We start from the raw sequence: 22,745 nt of genomic DNA, 5'->3' as shown, positions 1-22,745 counted from the left end.
CTAAAAAACAGAGGTACGATATATATACTTTCTTGGACTCAAAGGTGTGCACTTTTCATTAGATGTGTTCAGCCAGATTTGTTCCCACTGAAGTACAATGTCTTTCCTATCAGCAGGAAGTAGAGATTTATTAACAGAAATTAACATTCTGTATTCTGAATCACTGTACTAATAAAAAATATATATTTTGATTATACATTTTTTTATTTGAAAGCCAGACAATTTTGGATCATCAGGTTTTTGACACATATTCAGTTGATGATAATATTTATAATCTTTACTGGTACAAAAAAAAAAAAACATGGATACAAAAAAAAGACTTTTATTGAGATATGCTCTATTGTACATAAAGATAAGGTACAGCCCCAGACACAAGCTTTGTACCATTTTAAATTTGTACTATTTTGAGTACAAAAATCACTCTGTGTGTAATACATTACTGAAAATAAATAATTTTTCAATGATATTCTATTTTTTTGGTGTGCACTAGTATAATGTAGATCAGTAATAGAAGCTGATGAATGAAGCGGTTCGTTAAACTGAATCAGAGGCCTCGCGGCCTGCAGTGCTGGAGGTGGGCGTTAGGGGGCGAGCGTTAGCAGAGCGAGCCCCGCGGAAGAGCCGGAGTTCGGGTGACGAGAGTGACATCAGCGGCCTGCCCCGGACATCGGTTCTGAGAGCAGAGCGGAGCCGGGAAACACGGACCGAACCGGAGTCCACACCGAGCGAGAGCCCGAGGCCGCGCTACGGCATGGGGAACGCGGAGAGCGGCGGCTGCAGCGGTGCTGCCGGCGCCGGCAGCGGAGACGAGGAAGACGTGGAGGCGGAGAGCCCGGGCTTCGGGGACGGCGGAGGCGGCGGTGGTGGCGGCGGCAGTAGCCCGGCCTCCGGGGCCGGCGGAGCCGGGGCTGGCGGCTCGGCCAGGGGGGCTGGCGGTGCTTCAGTGCCGAGCTCGGGGCTGCCGTCCCCCGAGGCCCTGATGGAGCAGGTGAAGCTGAGGGAGGCGGCGGGCCGCGCCGGGGAGGCGGCGGTGACCGTGTCTGAGTCGGCTCTGGCCCGCAACGAGAGTGCGCTGGTCCGCTGGCTGGAGGAGCGGCTCGGCCGCGGGGAGGAGGCGGTCAGCCTGGAGCAGTTCTGCGAGCTGCTGGAGAGCCGAGACGCCCCCAGGGAAGAGTGCGAGGAGGTGGGGAGACTTTACTGTGTGTTTTAATGTGTTTTACTGAGTTTTACTGTGATAATAACGTGTTTTTATACTGATACAAGCTTATACACCTAGTGTAAACATACTCACGCCAATACCTAACTAACATAGTTAACTAATTAGCCAATCTCACAGTCAGGGGAGGCTCCCATTAGACAGTCATCGGCTTACAATGTTATCCGGCTTACTGGGAAAGACCCCAGCCGGTCAAAACACAGACAGCATGCCCATGTGGGGCCTGTATGGCCAGCCTAACTCACAACCAGAAAGATCTATCCACAGGTTTCATGTTGGCCCACATATAAACATACTTATTACAGTGATCAGTGTTCAGGAGGGGGTAAAACATGGCCCCTTTTTGGGTTTTACACTTCATATTAGACCTAGTTGGGACTATTGTGTGATTAAAAAATTGTCATTAATGTTGAGCCCCAATTGCGAAGCCCAAGTGGGTCCCAGTAACAAGACACACTGGAACTAGGGCTGCAACTAATGATTATTCTGGTGGTTGACTAATCTGTCGACTATTCGAATAGTCATCGATTATTTCTACTATGCACTCAATCTTTGCTATTAATTTTAATAAAAATCATCACAGCAAAAATATATAAAGGAAAAAACAGTACATATAGAGTGCAAGCAGTTTTCAATATAAGCCTATAACTTGTAAGACTATAAATCATAGTTTATCACTATTTGTGAACTGGCTATTGCTTTTATAATGATGTAATTGATGACTCGTTGTTGTAGCCATAAGTGACACACAGTGTGTCAGTAATGGGACCAGGAGGGGGTTAAAAAATAGGCCCTTTTTAAGTTTCACACTTCATATTAGGCGTAGTTGGGACCAATGTGTGGACTCAGGTGGGTCCATGCCCACCGTTAACTAGGGCTGCAACTAATGATTATTCTGATGGTTGGCTAATCCATCGATTATTCGAATAGTCAGCGACTATTTCTATTGCGCCCTCAATCTTTGCTTTTAATATTAATAAAAGTAATCTCAACAAAATGAAATAAAAGAATTAAACAATACACATAAATTGCAATTTTATAAATAAAGGCCTAGAACTCATAAAGCTGTAAATCATAGTTTATTACAGATTGTGAACTGGCCATGGCTTTTATAATGATATAATTGATGACTAATTGTTGTAGCCCTAAATGAACCCCATCTGGGTTATACACTTACTGCACATGGAGTGCCTATATGGGACCCATGTGCCTACCTAAACCCCACCCAGCCCAAGGGACATGTTTGCTGGGAAGGAGGCTTTGCTGGTAGAAAAAATAGATATTAAGTCATAGACATAATAATTATAAATACAATAGACTTAATTGGTCGTTGATTGACTAAATAGTCTTGTACCTGTGGTAAAACACATATAATGCAAACAAGTCTGTTAATATACTTAATGTAAGCACAACTAAGTATTTCCTCTTGGCTTTAAAAGTTTATTTTCAGATCACATGTGGGCAGTACACTGGATATCAAGTTTAGATGGGACCAATGTCAGATATGTACAAACACGCTTAGAGCCGATGTTCCACCCATGTGAGCCCCACATAAGAATGTGATGCAATGAAAACAAGTTTATATTCATAAAGTTTTAAAAGTTAAGAAATCAATATATGGTGAAATAACCCTGTTTTTTTATCACAGTTTTCATGCATATTGGCATGCTCTTCTCCACCAGTCTTACACACTGCTTTTGGATTAACTTTATGCCACTCCTGGTGCAAAAATTCAAGCAGTTCAGCTTGGATTGTTGGCTTGGTTTGATCTCTTGATCCTCTTGATTATATTTCAGAGGTTTTCAATTTGGTAGTTAAGTGGTCTCTTAATTTTTACAGAGCTGTATATATTTGCTTATTGGCAAACACTTAAAACACACAAATCAGTTTATATACTTCTTATAAGAACATCAAGGTCAAAACAGTTGGATTTGTCTTTCCTCTTGGCTTTAAAAGTTTGCTTTCAGTTTTGCTCTGAAACACTCTGATTAGCAGTAGCTTGGTTAGCCAGCTGTTTCCTAGTAGGTTTGTACATTAGTTGGACATTAGTAGCTTCTGCTCCAGTGGTGCTCCTAAAGGCAGGTAGATAGATAGATAGGTAGGCTATTCAGAGACACACCCTGAGTAAAGCTGTATGAGTCATACAGGTCATGTAAACACAGAAGGCCTGATGTGATTTTTTATGGCGAGGTTTCAGCCCAGTTAAAGAGAGAGTTCACCTCATAATTGTTCATGATTCATCAATTATCACAGATATTGTTAGACATGGCTGCAGTTTTTGTTTTAATGACATCAAATATTAATTAGCTTTAATGCTGAGTACATACATAGATGGATAGATCGATAATAGATTGATCCTGAGGGTACTTTATTGATTTAATTAACTATCTAGTACACTCTTACAGTACACTTATGTACACACTGTAATGGTTTGACAGCTTACCAAATGTAAGGAAGAGTACAATGCACTACAAATAGCTCTGCCTTTTAAGATAATTATGTTATCGGCTTATTATACAAATTATGTTTTTCTAAGCAAGGAGAGCCCATTGCTCTTCATAAGCATATAATGCATTATTATGCTCTTATATTATCAATGTCGTTGAATGGTCTTAGACTGTTCACATTTTTTTATTTTATCATCTAGACAGAAATAGTGATTAACAGTGTACACAGCCATTAAATATAGCAAAAAATAAATAAATAAAAATGTATTTATAAATGTATAAATGTTTAAATTTATTTACATTCGGCTTATTTACAATGTCTGTTTTTTGGGACAAAATATTGTCTCAGAAATTATTTTCTTTCTTAAAATATTTTGATGCTACTGATATAATGATAACATAATAGCATAGTAATGCTTTTACACATTACTTTTAAAAAACAATGTAACTGTTTTTTTTTATCATATTTCACAAGAGGAGATACATACTACACTACTACATCCTACTGTTTTATAAAAAAAATACTCTTATTCTTATTTGTAACTAGGGTTGCAGCGGTAACCGGTTTCACGGTATACCATGGTATTAAAATGCACGGTTATCATACCGTGTGTGTTTGCTTATTACCGGTAAAACGCATGCCAGCGGAGAAACTCACCCGCGCATGCGCAACTCTGCTCCGCTTCAGCTGCTCAGCACACAGCGGTGAGAACAGCAGAAAGTGCATCAGACTAAACAAATCTCCGTCCGCCTACAAAAAGGCTAAACTAAAATCAGCAGTGTGGGACTATTTCAGAGACCCGCCGAACGCACACAAAGTATGTGTTTAGTTTATAATTTTAATCTGAACATAAATAAAACCTCTTTGTAGTCGTGCACAACCCATGCGGTAAGCGTTATCCGAAATTTGGGCACGCAGGTACAGGCGTGAAGTGCGTGCTACGACGGATTCACGTGTCCGTGTAAAGGTGCTGGCCGGACTGGATGTGAAAGACGCCATTCATTTACATGCGTTCATTTTCAAATTCTGACGTGTCTGTTTTTCATGTGTTAAAACCAGACTCGGTGTGAAATCCTTAAAATAGAAATCTCTATTGTGAGGATCATGTCAGAAATAAATCCCCTCTTTCTGCAGTATCTGGTTATATACCAACTTGGCAGTAAAACGGACGTTTACAACAGTTGTTGATCAGACACTGACCCAGGCTCAGTTTATCAGATATTAAATAATTTAAACTTAAATAATTGTACTGAATAGTTTAAACACAGGATCTTTACTTCTTAGAGGACGTGTAATGTGTGACACGTGTGTGTGTGTGTGTGTGTGTGTGTATATATATATATATATATATATATATATATATATATATATATATATATATATATATATATATATATATTATTATTATTTTTTTTTTATATATACACCCTTAATGCCCTTAAGAGTAGTGGAAAAACCTGGTTTCCTTCACCTAATGGTGTACAGTTTATTTTTTTTTAGGAGACATTATCTATATAGTTGTTCCAGGTTTCTACAATAAATAGTTAATTGAACAAAAAACCTTAGTTGTAATTTCTTTAAGGGTCAGTTTAATAATATATGTAACAAACTGTGATACCGTGATAACCGTGATACCGTGGTATTTTCTGAGACGGTTATCATACCGTGAAAATCTCATACCGTTGCAACCCTATTTGTAACATAAACTTAAGTCTTTCTGTAAGTTAGAATTTACATATTAAGAATATTTAGAGATTCAAATTGAAATATAAAATTTTAAATGCAGTATAGATAACTAAAGGAAAAACATTGCATTTGAACAAAGTTTAACACACTCCTTAACCTTGTTTACCAGAAATACCAGATCATTAATGGGCTTTTAATATGAAATAAATATGATAAGATAAATGCAATTATTGTGGACGGTTTAATTGTCTTTACTTTTAATGAATAATTGTAAAGATGAATCTGTCTATTTACATTGAAAGTATTGGAGCATTGCACATTCATTGTTTATTCAGAAATCAATTTAACTCTCTTTGTTGAAGTAAATCTTTCTCTACTGTTCAGGAAAGACTTTCTGCTGAAATTAATTACTGAATTGATTACCTTTATCTTTAAGAGCATTAGGTCAGGTTTTAGGATGATCATTAACCCACAGTTCTACTGCTGTACAACTCAATATAAGTTTCATGATTATGTATTGGCAGAGTTGTGTTTGACACAGATGGAATGCAGCCTCCGCCTTTATGGGCAGTGACACGTGCATACTTGTGAGCTAGTCATACAGTAATATGAGTTGCACAGAGAAAGCAAGAAGGGATAAGGGCCTTGCTCAAGGGCCCATTATTGGCACCCTTTTGAACCCAGGTATTGAACCTATGTATCTAACCCACAACGAACCTGTCATCAGTAATCTAGTGCTCTATATCCACTGATCCACCACTGCTCAAATGTACATCTCTACAGAAACTAGACAAACTGTGTGTTTTTTTGCACGTCTGTGTCAGCAATGGGTGCAACTTAAAGTAGCTGAATGTTGCATTCTTTAGAAAAGTGTGTCCACAAACATTTCTCTTAATTTATGCAGTGACTTCTTGTAGTGCTGCTGATCCTGTAACTCTGTAACAGTTTGTAGAATTGGTCAAGGAAGTCCCCAAAACTTCCCTTTAACACAAGTGACTCAGTACTAAATCTGAAACCAAAAGGATACGCACAATTATTATTGATCAGATGACTTGCCTTTAATGGGAAAAATATGTGTTGTAAATAATGCAAATGATGTATTCATCCCAGATAGGCCACAAACACCTGTATTTAACCCTCCTGATATGTTTATATGTCAGGAACAGCAATGGTGTTCCAGGGTCAGTTTGACACTGTGCATGTTTAATTATCCAAAATGATTTCTCAAACCAATAACATCCTAACAAGCAGTGTAAATATTTAATTAAAAACTCTATTACTAATTGTTCTATCATTATTTAGTGCAATTGTGTTCTTTATCTCTAACAGGTAATGGTTTAATTAAGATAATTCACTTGCTTTTCTTTAAAAAAAAAAAAAAAAAAAAAAATCTCAGTTAAGGGTGTGCCATATCATATTGTATCCAAAAAGTTTAATAGTTTAATATTAATTTTGGTGCAGTAGTGTGTTCTTGAAATATTGTTTTTAATTCAGTATTTCATCAAATCTTCAAGAATATTGAAATCGCGAAAATACCATGAAATATCGTGATATTATTTTAGGGCCATATCGCCTGCCCCTAATAGTACACAATATTTGTCTATAAAAAGCATTTTTAGACAACCTAAACTTCTCAAGACATTATTTATTTTTTAACAATTTTAGAAGTGTTTGTAGGTCCATAGAGTTGTGAACTGTTAGTTTTAATCACTATTAAAGCATGTACTGTACACCACTACCATGGTGTTCAAAAAGTGCTGTGATGGCAATCCCTGGTATTATCTTCTACTGATATCTTCCTGTTCTTCTGACCTTTGTCACTCACATTGAAACTATCTAGTTGGAGTGAGAGTAGGATCTGGGGTTGTCTGCCTTGTCTCTTTATTTTATTTATTTATTATTATTTTTTTTCTTTTAACCTCACAGTCTGATTTGAACTTCTTTTACGTTTAAGTAAATTAGAGGTGTGGCCTAATTTAGTATTGAAATGTTCTCTATATTGTTTCTATATTTTTCTTTTCTAGAGATTTCTAGTGCTTTATTGTACGTTAATTTTCTCTGATAGTAAAGTAATCAGCCCAGTGACGTCATCAGATTCTGCTGCCAGCAGTCGAATTGGAGTGAATTGCTACAGGCCTTTTTATATCTCAGCTTTGTGCTAACCTATATTACATGTATTGATTGGCAGCACATTTGACAGTGATCACAGTATTACATACACTGCCACCTATCCTCTCATGATTGGTCAGACTGATTAGAAGCGTCTGGCACTGAGAGACGGAGAGAACTTTGCTTCGTTGTGCAAGTTCTTTGTACCAGGTTGTTTTGGGTGGGCCCCATTTAGTCCAGCTATAGAAATGCCTTTTGTCTTCTTTCTTTCATTCATTCCCTATGGCTTTTTTTCCTTTGTGTAGTCTAGTTGGGGGTAGCTTCATGCCTGGGATACAAAAACTATCCTTATATTATAATATAAATGTATATTATACTGTAATATAACAGTATTATAGCTGTATTTGAACATTTAGATATTTTCTGTGTAGCATTTTAATAATATATAATGTAACATTAAATATTATAAAGTACCTGTCAAAAGTTTAGGCACATTTCTTTTTAGTCAATGTGTTTTATCTTTCTTATTTGAATTTCTTTTTTGCATTTTTTACATTGTAAATTTAATATTGAAGGTATGTTTATATATATATATATATATATATATATATATATATATATATATATATATATATATATATATATATATATAGCACCATCCATACACAAAGGTCATTTTTGTAAAATTAAAAACTTGTAAAAAATGGAAATAAAATAAGAATTAAACATGAATTATGCATGATTAAAACAATATATTTTAAAAAAGGAAAATTAACTTAACTTTAATTAATAATATTAATAATAATTAATAATTAACTTAACTTAATTAGTAAAAAAGTGTTGTAACAGAATAAAAGTGTGTGGAGCTTCAGTTTTTTTAACTGAGCTGAAGACCTGATCAAACATGAAGGTTTTCAGCCTAGATTTAACAGTGTTTATTGTTGGGGCTCTTCTAATGCTCTCTGTCAACTGATTCCATTTTCAAGAGCAGCATAGTAGCTAAATGCTCCCTCTTCATGTTTATTTTTTAACCTTAGACGACACAAACTGACCAGTTCCTGATAAATCTAAGAGTGCTGCTTGGCTCATATTGCTGGAGCATATCAAATTAATATGTTGGTCCTCTGCACCATTAAGAAGACATTAAAGGTGTATAGGAACACATGCTTATAATTATTCAATTTTGTAAATAAACAGTGTCAAACAAACCAGAATATGTTTTATACTTCTATAAGTTAGATTCTTCTAAGTAGCACATTTATCTTTGAGGACATATCTGAACACTTTTGGTATTTTAATCTCAGTGTCTTCATGAGGAAGAGTCACCTGGAATAGTTTTCTCCGCATCTTGAAGAAATGAGTTCCTGGAGGTGCTGAACAATAGTTGCTGCTTTTCCTTCACGCTGTGAAGCTCCAGCCCATCCCAATTAAATCACCTCAAATCACAATCTCAGTTCATCAGGTTTAGATCAGGGGATTATTGTGGAGGATAAACCCTTTTTTTTACTGTTTAATATGTAATTCCATGTCTTAATATGTAATTCCTCTTAATAGTGCTGGGCGATATGGGGAAAAATCATATATCACGATATGGAATTTTTTATATCACGATAACGATTATATATCATGATATACCACATTTGAATATGTCAGTTATTCTTCGAAAAATCTGACAAAATAATATCATTGCTTACTTTTTTCCAACTTTATTTCAAAGTGACATTAAACCCAACTTTCACAAATGAGAATGACTACCTTTTAGTGCAGCAATATACATATATATATCAAATGAAAAAAGATGAGGTAGATCCAGTAGCTATTTTCTTCAAAATTATACAGGTATTTAAATTGAGTTATCAAAATAAACTCAATTAACATTTTTTTTAAAGTGTCCGTCAAATAACGTAAAGCAGCATCACGTCGCAAAACCACACTATGAAGATTTTTTTTGCGAAGATTACTTTATTATCACTTATATAAACCGAGTTTATGCAAAGTGACTGACCACTGACCAATATATATTTGCATGAATAATTGATGAAATTACTGTAGAAACGATAGGGACGATATTCTATCATCCCCACGATATTTATCGTCCTATCGCACAGCACTACCTCTTAATTGTTTTCATTTATTTTAATATTAATCTACGATGTATTACATACAATGTATGTAAGGAAAAACACTGAATGAGAAGGTGTGTCTAAACTTTTGACTGGTACTATACTTTAAAATATTAGTAGTTGTTACGAGTAGTAGCTACTAGGGGTCTCACGATTTCGATATTTAAACGAAATCGATCTAAATTATGTCATGGTCTCGAACCTCGAAGTCAAAAAGATGATCGATGATCCCTCCCTCTAAGCTACGCAAGCACGCTCGCGCTACGCGAATGGTGCAGCACACTGTAGCCGACTCCGCGGACATTGCGACTGCTCAAAGAGCAGCCCTTTCTCCAGAGAATGTGAAGAGAATTCTCATCTTCTTAAAGAAAAACGTGAAAATATAAATATATCAGTTGTTTTATCTAGCCTCAAATATGTTAATAGTTTTGGTATCTTAAGGAGCATCTTTCTCTCAGATAAAGTTAATAATATATCTTTGTTAAAACTTGTTATTCTCAGGGACCGAGTCTTATTTTTCATGTGTAACTGTTATAGTAGGATAGAGCTCAGTTTGTTAAGGCTGTAATTGTTCTATTATTTTGTACATGACTGTTCCTGTATTTTTTTTAATTATTTATATTGTTATGTTGCACATTGCTGTTTTAATAGTGCACACTGCTGCTACCAAAAAAAAACACTAGATGGCATTACATATATATCTTAATTAAATTATTTAAATTTGACCATTAGTGCGCAATGTGGTGTATTACAGATCACTTGTATCACTTTTCATCACTTATATCAAGCCCACCTTTTGAAATAAGATATTGTCAAACCAATGACTGACCATAGACTAATCTAAACTGGCATAAGCCTCTCTGCTGTAAAAAAAAGAAAAAAAGAAAATTGAGAATCGCGTCGAATCGTGACCCTACAATCAGAAATAAAATCGAATGGAGTATTTAGAGAATCGTGACACCCCTAGTAGCTACCTTACCTCAGACTTGTGTTCCAGTCCCTGGCTGGACAAGTCTTTCGCTCTACACCAGTAAGGGTCTTTGGGCAGAACCCCTTTAACATCACATTCTCTTTCCTTTCCTTTCCTTTCCTTTCCTTCATTTAACCTGATTCTTCTGATGCAGATAAACAGCAGACAGATTAGTGAAGCTAATACAGAATGATTGTGTAACGTGTCTCTCGTCCTTGTGTTTTCCTAGGCTTTTGCTCAGTTTGATGCTGAAGGTGATGGAGTTGTTGATGTGGAGAGCATGCTCATGGCTCTGAAGAACAGCAACGGAGCCAATCTACAGGGAGAGCTGAGTCATGTGATCAGACAACTGCAGGCCTGCTCACTGACTCCAGGTAACTCTAGATTCCTGTAAGCCTGTGGTGAACTTTCACTACATGAGTTACAGGTTTCAAGTTGTGTGAAAACAAAACAGTTAACACACTATCAGAGTAGCTTGAACCCTTTATAAATTCTGTTCTATTGACAAAACTTATGTACAGGGACTAGACAAGCTGTGTGCGCGCATTTGCACATCTGTGTCAGCAATGTATAAATTAAAAAAATCTCCTGCAATATAATATATGATATACTACTCATTTAAAAATAATAGAATATAATTAAAAATATATTTTATTTCAGTAATTTTGTTACAAAATGTTAAACTCATATATTTTATATAGATGTATTAAACACAGAGTAATCTATTTTAAGCGTTTATTTATTTTATTGTTAATGATTATGTCTCACAGCCAATAAAAACCCCAAAATCAGTGTCTCAGTAAATTTGAATATTATATAAGGCCAATTGGTACTTTTGGCAGTGTGGGCAGTGTACCAAGTCCTGCTGGAAAATCCACATCTCCATAAAAGTTGTCAGCAGAGGGAAGCATGAAGTGCTGTAAGATTTTGTGGGAAAACAAAACTGCACTGACTTTAGACTTGATAATAAAACACAGTGGATCAACACCAGCAGATGACATGTCTCTCCAAACCATCACTGATCATCAGTAAATTTTACATTTCATTTGTAAATCAAGAGAGCAGAGTCTGGAGGAAGAGTGGAGAGACACACAGTCCAAACTGCTTGAGGTCTAGTGTGAAATTTCCACAATCAGTGATGGTTTGGAGTTTTATGGTTTTAAGGAGTTATGGATTTCAATTTCCAGCAGGACTCAGCACACTGCCCACACTGCTAAAAGTACCAATTGTTCTTATTTAATATTCTAATTTTCTTAGATGCTGTTTTGCGGTTTTCATTGGCTGTAAGCCATAATCATCTACAATAAAAGAAATGAATGCTTAAAATAGATCACTCTGTATTTAATACATCTATAGAAAATGAGTTTCACATTTTAAACTAAATTACTGAAATAAAGTCACTTTTTAATAATATTAATTTTTTTTGAAGTGCACTAGAATAGTTTTTAATGGTGCAGTTTCGTAAAGTTTTTGTGTAAAGAGAGAAGGAAAGTGTTACTTATTTAAAATAAATGATGCACTTTTTCTTTATTTCCTCGTTGTTCTTTTTTCAGGATTTGTGGATATCTTCTCCAAATCTAAGGACAGATTAGGAGCACACGCCTCAAAGATCCTGAAGTTCCTCCACAGGAACCGCATCCCCAGCAATGCCATTCCCTTCCCTGCACTGGAGGGCTACAACAGCATCTGCACCATGAGGTCTTCTGTACTGCAGGACTTCCTGGACTACCTGCTGCAGAAGGAGAAAGGTAGCTACCTTCATTTATTCCTGCTCCCAAAGACAGTGAGTGTAGTCATCCAGGTGATCTGATTATGAGAAAGCACTTCTAAATTTTTTTTTTCTCTTCCTTTCCTCATAGACCTGGACATTCAGTACAGGGCAGAACTGAACCAGGATCAGGAGGTGGATCGAGTGAAGGTTATCTCTCAGTGCTACAGCTTCATCGAGGCCTCCTCTAATGCTACTGACATCCCGAAGATGACCAATGGAGAAACAGCATCTTTCTGGCAGTCGGATGGCAGTGCACGCTCCCACTGGATCAGGCATGATCACTTTTCTTGTGTAGCATCACAGATATATGTGTGCTCTATACAGTCTTATGCAAAAGTTTTAGACACCCCTGTATTTTGAGCACATTTATTTAAAATATTTAACACACAAACATAATAATGTAATTTTTGTCACAGTATATATTTGTTTCATGTTAAACCAGCCAAATAAACATTAATAATTATGAAATGCACCAGTGTTGGATGCTGATATTACATGTGTATATTTCTGATGATGCCAATATACATATTTATACCTTATAGACTTTAGACCAGACACCCCGTTTTAAGTTTAGAAGGACATGTACATTTATATTTACATTTAAACATTTATATACCTTGCACTTTAGCTTTCAACCAACTTTATGCAATTAATAAACTGAAAGGAGTCAAGTGAGACACAGTTGCACAGTTTTTGGTCCATACATAGATTTTTACAGCTTTAAACCCTCTATTTTTAAATTAACAGGTTAAATTAAACAATCTATAGAAACAAAAAAAAAATCCAATAAAAATGAGGCCAGTGTTTGTCAGTTGTAGTAGTGCGGCGCTTGTTCCTAATACTACTACTACTAATAATAAAAAATACTGTAGAAAGTCCTTTTTAATCTAGTCCTGAACAGGTCTTTTCTATATGTTGGTTCTGCAGGTTAAAGATGAAGCCAGATGTGGTACTGAGGCGACTGGCCATTGCTGTGGCTTCCAATGACCACAGCTACATGCCCCAGCTGGTGTCTGTGTCTGTGGGAAAGAGCCGGCGCTCTCTGCAGGAGATCAGAGACATCCGCATCCCCAGCAACGTCACTGGATACGTGGCCCTGCTGGACAACGCCAACATTAGTCAACCATGTGAGATTGACTTCTGCATTATTACTCTCACTCTTGGAGGTCTGAGGTTTATGTGAGACAGTGATGATGTATTGATCTCTCGTTGTGCAGATGTTCAGATCAACATTAAGCGCTGCCTGAGCGACGGCTGTGACACGCGCATCCACGGCCTGAAGACCTTGGGCTACCAGATCACTAAGAACAAGGAGGTGTCCGTGTCGGACGCCTCGGCTATCTGGTACCTCTCTCTCCTCACCTCCCTGGTCACAGCGTCGATGGAGACCAACCCTGTCCTCGCTCAGACCGTCTTACAGAGCACGCAGTGAGTCAGCAAGATTAGCCCCACTATCTAACAGCACTTCAGCATAATTGCTTAACAGGAAGATTCCCCTCATTGATTTTTTTTCAGCTAGAGGAGGATTTCCAACTGCGTAATGTTTCTCTTGATTATCTAAAAACTCATTTGACTCCTCGAGCGATTCAGATCTGTCTGTACTCAGAAATGAGTTTAGCTTCTTATGTCCATTATTACCGTAACTTTTTAATGGACAATATACAGTATTGTCCCAAGAGTTATTGTAATAAACTATGTTATGGTTACATTATTTTTAAGGTACTAATGTAGTGATAATATAATATAATAGCAATATCATTCAATAACACCTTTTAAAGAGCAAAGAGCTTTTCAAGATTTTTATTGTCACATCACAGAGTACAGGTTTACATGTGAGTGAAAAACGTGGCTGCCGATTCCCACCAATGTGCAGAGAAAAATATTTACAAAAAGAATAATAAAATAAAATATAATATAAAATAAGATATACAGATAGCTTTACAGTATAAACAATATACACAGTACACTCAATAACAATACATGTAATAACTTACACTATAGACAAATATTGCACGGAAATATATTAAGTAAGTCAGAATAAGTAAATATACGATGCTATGTAGATATGCAGATATCTAGAGAGTGTGTGTGTGGAAGTGAGGAAATTGTCCAGTATGCGACACAATAACTGTGAGTAAGTGCAGGTAAGGAATGAGTGTAAGGGTGATGTTCATCCAAACACCACCCCACCTCATCCCACCAAAAATCCTCAACACCACCCCACCCCATCAAAACACCACCCTACTCAAACACCACAACACCTCACCACATGCAAACACCACCTCATCCAAACACCACACCACCCCACCAAAACACCACCCTACTCAAGCACCACAACACCTCACCACATGCAAACACCACCTCATCCAAACACCACCCCACCCAAAAAACACGACATCCAGACACCACCCCATCCCACCCAAACACCACAACACCTCACCACATGCAAACACCACTTCATCCAAACACCACCCCACCCAAAATCCACCTCATCCCACCAAAAATCCTCAACACCACCCCACCCCACCAAAACACCTCCCTACTCAAACACCACTACACCTCACCACATGCAAACACCACCTCATCCAAACACCACACCACCCCACCAAAACACCACCCTACTCAAGCACCACAACACCTCACCACATGCAAACACCACCTCATCCAAACACCACCCCACCCAAAAAACACGACATCCAGACACCACCCCATCCCACCCAAAATCCACAACACCACATCACCCCACCAAAACACCACCCTACCCAAACACTACAACACCTCAATGCACCCAAGCACCACCTCATCCAAACACCACCCCACCCAAAATCCACCCCATTCCACCCAAAATCCACAACACCACATAACCCCACCAAAACACCACCCTACTCAAACACCACAACACCTTACCACATGCAAACACCACCTCATCCAAACACCACCTCACCCAAAATCCTCAACACCACACCACCCCACCAAAACACCACCCTACTCAAACACCACAACACCTCACCACATGCAAACACCACCTCATCCAAACACCACCCCACCCAAAATCCACCCCATCCCACTCAAAATCCTCAACACCACACCACCCTACTCAAACACCACAACACCTCACCACATGCAAACATCACCTCATCCAAACACCACCCCACCCAAAAAACACGACATCCAGACACCACCCCATCCCACCCAAAATCCTCAACACCACACCACCCCACCAAAACACCACCCTACCCAAACACCACAACACCTCAATGCACCCAAGCACCACCTCATCCAAACACCACCCCACCCAAAATCCACCCCATTCCGTCCAAAATCCACAACACCACATAACCCCACCAAAACACCACCCTACCTAAACACCACAACCCCTCAATGCACCCAAACACCACCTCATCCAAAGACCATCCCACCCAAAACACCACATCATCCAAACATCACTCTATTCCATCCAGAGATCACCTCATCCAAACACCACCTCGCCCCACCAAAACACCACAACATCCAAACACCACTCTACTCCATCCAAGCACCACCCCACCCACCACCATCTCACTCAATGTATTAGACATTGAGTATTTTTTTAAGTCTGTCTGGTCTATCAACCAGAATTTCTGAAAAGGTAGAACTATCCAGTGAAAGATCTGTTTTGATCCAGTAATAATTGTGTGCAGTCAAGTGAAGAATTACAAAGAATGGATATGGGATGAGATGGGATATGTAATGATATCTTTAGGTTTGAGTTTTTTTTAAATGAATTTCCCTTTTCCTCTTCTTTAGAAAAGCCTTGCAGCACATGCCTCCCTTATCCTTAACACCATCCTCCACCGAGTTCCCCAAGTTCTTCTCTCCGAACATACTGGAAGAAGTGGACGCCTTCCTCCTCAGAATTGCAGAGTAAGGTCGCTCTCCTTCATGGTGCATGCAGGCAGATTTTAGCGTTGCTGGCTTCCTCTGAGTTATGCAGTGTCAGTCAGACGCTGACACACACTAAAGCTCTTCAGCACAGTCTAGCAGGCTCGGTTCAGAGCTGGGTGACGACAGTTGATGATCGCTTTTTCTTCTGTTCTCTGTGTAATTATTGATTTTTTTTCCAGCATTGTTTACTCTCTAGCCTTTGAATAGTGAATCTGTAATTACAGGCAGCAGTAATCCGTGAGTAATTGTACACTGTAGTCAGCTGCTGTTTACCAAGCTGTTAATAATAATCACTTGTGTTTGCAGTTCTTTATTTCATTATGTCATTATGTTCTTCCTTTTTCCGTCTTTTCTCCTTGTTTCTGCATTTTCTCTTCATTGGTCTTGTTTTCCTCTGTTTGCTGTAGTTGCTGTGTGACTCCGGATGCTGAGCTGACTCTCCTGGCGTTTGCTCTGGCTCGGGGTAGTGTGGCTAAAGTGCTGCTCTCTCTGTCTGGAATCTGTGAACGTGTGGACTCAGAGTACCGTGCTGCCTCTCTACTGGCCTCAATGGCATCAGTGCGCCTCCGGCTGCTTTACAAAAATGGTAAAACACCTTAATTAAACAGAATAATACAGAATTAGACTAAAGAGGTTAACTTAAAAGACACCTTGGTGTGTTGTAAAGCACCCACTGTTTATGCACTGATTGACAAAAAAGAAATAATGCATTATAGGTCTGGCCTTGCTGGAGGCACTGCATAGAAAGGCACCGCCAAAGAAGCAGAGTAGGCAGTATGCAAGCTAATGCTAGCCAGTTAGCATAACAAGCTAACACACTGGAGTGACAGTAGCTCTATATATAACTGAATTTATTTGATAATTGCAGAGAAAAAAGGGAATTATGGCTTATTTTAAAAACAGCAACATCAGATCCCAAACAGAACCTGGATTTGTGCCTAAACTATATGAGTCCAGTGTGTAACAGTCCAGAACCAGTTTTCTCATTCACATGTCTGGCTGATGGACGGCCTTAATGGTGAGCAGCTGAAACGACCCTTCAAAAGATCCTCCCCTCTTAAAGTATGTCTTTGAGTCTTTACAGTCTGCGTTTTTTCACCAAGAGATGCACTACCAAAAATTGATCTCCGAGAGTCTCTTTAGGGGGAAAGTGGGAAAATTTTACACTATTTTACACCACGTTGTGTCGAGACCCACTGTCTAATTAGACCACACCTGTAATCATTCATATACAGTATCTGTCTGAGACAGAACTGCACACCGGGGTTTGCAACTTCTCCACTTCAGTAAGTTTGATATTCGTCTGTCTGCTGTAGGAAAACATCTGCAGCTGCATCTGCAGGCCTGTGACGTGAAGAGCCGAGATGACAAGTGCGGACCCGAGAACATGCTGACCGAGCCCACTACTGGAGATGGTACTCTCAGCACTCTTATTATGGATTGGTTGAATAATTTATGTGCAGTATGGTTTTTTTTTGTACTGTTCCTGTGAGTTCTCTTCTTCTACACGTAGATTTAAGCCTTACTAGAGTTAGTAACTATTGAAGACACTTAAAAACACTTAATCTAAATTGTGTTTGAAAGATATTCTTTGGAAATCACCTATATTTTTGACCAAGTTTAAACCATAACAAATTTTACACTTTTATTTATTGCTTAACCAAACGGTGAAGATGATATTTCATAAAACGGAGTCAAATTTACGAGTGTTTGAATTGTGCAGGCTTTCTGACGGAGAGTGGAAAGAGGAGAGCCAGTGTGATTCTGTCAACTGAGGATCAGACGTGCTTCCAAGTCACACAGCTCAGAATTAAAGTAAGTGTCTTTACAGCTGATATGATTTCCGGCTGATATGATGTGGGTTTACATGTTATTTAGACCAATTTTTCGTCAGTACAGCTGGATGATATACAGTATTGCCATTTCTGATTTACAGTGATATTGCTATTTAAAGACTAAGGACTGTACCAATATGGAAGTTGACTGATATATTTTTGACAATACATACAGTATTTTCTGATGTTACTATAAAATAAAAATGTATTATATGTTTAAAATTGTCTTACAAATGCAATAAGTAATATATATTAATGTGGTGTGCAGTGAGGTCCTTCTAACCCTGACAATAGGGTGACAATAGGTGCATATAAATTATTACATAATATTTAACAAGGAAATATATATATATATATATTTTTTTTTTTTTATAAATTAACTAAAATAAAAAACAGCTACTAATTCAAAGCATTAGTCTGTGTTTTTTTAGTTGCTATCGGACTCTTATCTGACTGACAGCTGTTCTAACCAATCAAAGCTTTTTAAAATACCTGATTTTTTAATGGGTGTAGTAATGAGTATTTTAGCAAAGTCACAGGACAAGCTAACCAATCAGATTCATGATTTTCACTCCGGGGTGGGGCCATAATTGTCTAAACCCTTCTCAGTGCTGTGTTGAAGGTATTACGCGTTGCTTAGTGTAAAACGGGGTGCCTGCTGGATTAGTTCAATAGTTAGCTAACTATAATGGAATTGCGACTGCAAATGAGACAAATATTATGTTGCATCATATTAAAAAGCCTTTTTAAAGGTTCTCCTTCAATGTGTAACTAATTCACAATAAAAGGTGCCTGCCTGGTGAGTGTGTGTATATATATGTATATATATATATATATACATATATATACATATATATACACATATATATATATATATATATATATATATATATATATATATATATATATCCCCTATTCATTCTTTCTTCAATTGTACATTACCGTAATTTTCTCACTATAAGGCGCACTTAAAATCCTTTAATTGAGCAAAATGGTAAAAATAGTATATCTATAACATCTGTACCTATTATTACGCGTCATAGTCTAGCTTCTTTTGTAGGCTTTCCTGCATACTTCATTTTTTTTTTCTCCACAGGTGCGGAAAGGGGCCATAGGGGCTAAATGTGGCCTGGTCTTTTCTTATAATGACACAGAAGTGTTTGATGCAGACAAGCACTTTAAGAGGTTTAAGAAATATGACTCCTGGGACTTTAAGGACTACAAAGAATTTATTCAAGACAAGTAAGCCCAGTAAACATGACTACTCATTTCTACACACAATACTTATTACTGGGGATATGCTAATCAGTGCCTTAATGCAGACTGTGAGCTAATATCGATCCAAAAATAGGAAAATAGGCACAGGGAGTAACAGGAGGGTAGTGCAGTGTTGGCTGAGAATCATGTTGTTTAAAGCTACCAAGAGGACACCAGAGGGTGCGCTTCTGCAATGAAACAAGCAGCTCCACGCTGCAGAAATATACACACCTGTCTGGAACACTGCCTTCTTGCGAAATGTACAGTACAGGCCAAAAGTTTGGACACACCTTCTCTTTTTCAATGCATTTTCTTTATTTTCATGACTATTTACATTGTAGATTCTCGCTGAAGGCATCAAAACTATGAATGAACACGTTCAGTTTTATGTACTTAACAAAAAAGTGACATAACTGAAATATGTTTTATATTCTAGTTTCTTCAGAATAGCCACCCTTTGCTCTGATTACTGCTTTACACACTCTTGGCATCATTCTCTCAATGAGCTTCAAGAGGTGGTCACCTGAAATGGTTTTCCAACAGTCTTAAAGGAAGGAGTTGCCAGAGGTGTTTATTTAGCACTTGTTGCCCCTTTGCCTTCTTCACTCTGTGCTCCAGCTCACCCCAAACCATCTGGATTGGGTTCATGTCCGGTGACTGTGGAGGACAGCTTATTTTTTTTAAGTAAATAAAACTCCACATGTGTTCATTCATAGTTTTGATGCTTCATTGAGAATCTACAATGTAAATAGTCATTAAAACAGAGAAAATGCATTGAATGAGAAGGTGTGTCCAAACTTTTGGCCTGTACTGTACTTTATTTTTATAATCCTGCCCCAGAAAGCTCTGACCAGTCAAAAGAGACAATGTGCCTGTGTGGTTTGTTTGAAGAACACTCCAAGGAAACAGACTAATCACCTAATTCGGACCAGAGAAACCAGCTACAGGTGTGTTTTCATTTGCTTTAAAGGCCCGTGTATACTGCGTCCAATATACGCCATAACCTACATGTACAATGTAGCCTGACCCAGCAGCAGCATAGGGCACTTAAAAAGGCTATAACTCAATAAAGAAGTGTATGTACCACGTCAAAATAAGACTACCTGTAGAAAGGGTTTATAAATGGTTTACAATTAGTTTATTAATGGTTACTGATTAGGTTGTAAATGCCTTAAAAATCATTAATAATCAGTTATAACACATACGTAGAAAGGGCAACAATGACCTGTTGTTTGCCAAATAGTGAACCCACAGCCTTCTATATTGTTGCCCTTTCTAATTATGTGTTATAACCTGTTATTAATGATTTTTAAGGCATTTGCAACCTAATTAGTAACCATTAATAAGCTAATTGTAAACCATTTATAAACCCTTTATAAAGGTACTCTTACTTTAAAGTGGTACCGAAGTGTAAACCAATAGTCAAAAATAGACTTTGTGTTGGTATCTGATTCTCTGCTTCAGTCCTCCTTAATCAGTTCTCCTCTCACGCAGGCATTCCAGTACGAGAGCAGCAGAGATGACGGAGGAGGAGCCTGTTGGATGGTTTGAACTGGAGGATGATTGGAATGATGCAGAGATCAAACTGCAGCTGTGCCGTGTGTCCAATGTAGGAAATTCACCCATAGAAGATTTCTGTCTAAACAGGAATGAACATGTGTTCCAATGCATTCGTCCAAATACTATAGTAACTGGTCTTCTTCCTGGTGTATGTCCTTCCTCAGTTCCTGATGGTGAAGTTCCTGTGCACGAGGCAGGACTCAGCGGAGCGGCTTGGAGTCCAGCAGGTGGCTTTCAGTGGCTACACGTGTCCAGACACCGAGAGGCTGGAGACGGGCGAGGAACTGAACATGCAGCCTGAGGGGGGCGACTGTGGTCTGGTCACCAGCTTAACACTAGTCAAGAAGACCCTCTACTTCATTCAGCAGCTCACTAGAGACATGGTAACAAATTATTAATCACATGTTTCTCACAAACATCTGTCTACTAACAGCTCACAAGCTTAAAATGTATTTAGTTAAATTTTTTATTCACCAGAAATTGTAGTCTAAGTGTAGTCTAAAAAGATCTAAAATACCAGTCAGTTCAGTCTACACTGCTTAAGCTATGAATGAATATAATACTGTATATATAATATGGATGCACTGCCATTATGATCAGGAGATCGCTGGTTCGAATCCCAGTCATGCAGCTTGCCATCAGCTGCCAGAACCCTGAGAGAGCACAATTGGTCTTGCTCTCCCTGGATGAGTAGGATGATGTCGATCAGCATGAGGAGTCTGTGAGCTGATGTATCAGAACAGAGTCACTGCACTTTCCTCCAAGTGTGCTGTGTTGCTACTCAGCAATGCTGTATCAGCAACAGTTTGAAAAGAGGCAGAGTCTGACTTCACATGTATCGGAGGAGGCATGTGCTAGTCTTCACCCTCCTAGTGTTGTGGAATCACTAGTGATGGGGAGTAGCTGACTAGCAGCTCAATCAATCAGCTAAATTGGGGGGGGGAGTGAAATACATCTCTAAAATGAATAATAATAAATAATACCACAAGTGATTTAAACATTTTAAGTGGTGACCAGGATTACTTTTGGTTTGCAATTTAAACGTGTCTTCTGTAATCTGCATTGTTGTGTATGCATGTACAGTAATTAATGGGTGTTCATCTGATTATAGGACATGACACTGCACAAACAGAAGACTCTGTTGGACTTCAGTGGACTGAACCTGCCACTCTTCTGGGACTTCTACAGAAAACTCAGGTCTATGTAAGTATATAGCAGACTTACACCACCGTATATATTATGGCTGGCATGCAAGGCGGTTTTGGAATCTGGCAGTTTTGTACATTTTTTTCATTCTTTTAATTCTTTCACAATTCCATGCTTATTGGGCCGATAGTAATGCCATGTTTTTTTGCACTATAAGTTGCACTTAAAATCCTTTAATTTACCCAAAAATCGACAGTGCGCCTTATAATCTAGTGCGCCTTATGTATGAATTCTACCAGTCAGGTAGTAAAGAGCAGAAAAGCCAATTTGCTACATTGTACAGCATGATACAGGAGTTCCAGTTTAGTTCTTCAGCACCGGGGCTGGAGAAGTATTAGCATTAGCCGCTAAGCGCCAGCTCTTTTGCCGTTCAGAGGTGAGTATTATCGGCCTGTAGCCTGTGGCTAACCATGCCTAGCACTGCTGGAGCAGCATGAGCATTACCTGCTAACCATAGCACTAAGCACTAACGGTTAGCTGCTAATGCTAATGCTCCAAACTTAGTGCTGGAGAAATTCGTGAATATAAGCTTACTGCATATAAACAGTTTTCAGGAAAGAAGTCTGTGTAGATTAACATCCAGCACTAGTTTGAGAATTTTTTTTTTTTTTTTTTTCTAAGCTTTACCACCCTGCAGCGG

General features: G+C 38.2%; 1 protein-coding gene across 1 annotated transcript in view; it reads left to right on the top strand.

Annotated features, from left to right (window-relative positions):
- Positions 1–610: 610 nt before the first annotated feature.
- zzef1 (zinc finger, ZZ-type with EF hand domain 1) overlaps positions 611–22,745 on the top strand; it is a 92,404-nt gene continuing 70,269 nt past the window's right edge. Inside the window, exons 1-14 of the mRNA XM_049469603.1 lie at positions 611–1,183; positions 10,782–10,926; positions 12,106–12,300; positions 12,412–12,595; positions 13,251–13,450; positions 13,541–13,751; positions 16,110–16,226; positions 16,655–16,833; positions 17,564–17,662; positions 17,971–18,062; positions 19,179–19,324; positions 20,834–20,948; positions 21,064–21,282; positions 22,011–22,102. Coding sequence (XP_049325560.1) covers positions 752–1,183; positions 10,782–10,926; positions 12,106–12,300; positions 12,412–12,595; positions 13,251–13,450; positions 13,541–13,751; positions 16,110–16,226; positions 16,655–16,833; positions 17,564–17,662; positions 17,971–18,062; positions 19,179–19,324; positions 20,834–20,948; positions 21,064–21,282; positions 22,011–22,102 — 2,426 coding nt within the window. The 5' untranslated portion in view covers positions 611–751. The remainder of the gene's footprint in view (positions 1,184–10,781; positions 10,927–12,105; positions 12,301–12,411; positions 12,596–13,250; positions 13,451–13,540; positions 13,752–16,109; positions 16,227–16,654; positions 16,834–17,563; positions 17,663–17,970; positions 18,063–19,178; positions 19,325–20,833; positions 20,949–21,063; positions 21,283–22,010; positions 22,103–22,745) is intronic.

This window comes from Astyanax mexicanus, chromosome 1, assembly GCF_023375975.1.
Source record: "Astyanax mexicanus isolate ESR-SI-001 chromosome 1, AstMex3_surface, whole genome shotgun sequence".
Taxonomy (NCBI): Eukaryota; Metazoa; Chordata; class Actinopteri; order Characiformes; family Acestrorhamphidae; genus Astyanax; species Astyanax mexicanus.
Note: the sequence above shows the minus strand (reverse complement) of the source record. Positions and strands in the feature narration are given on the sequence as shown.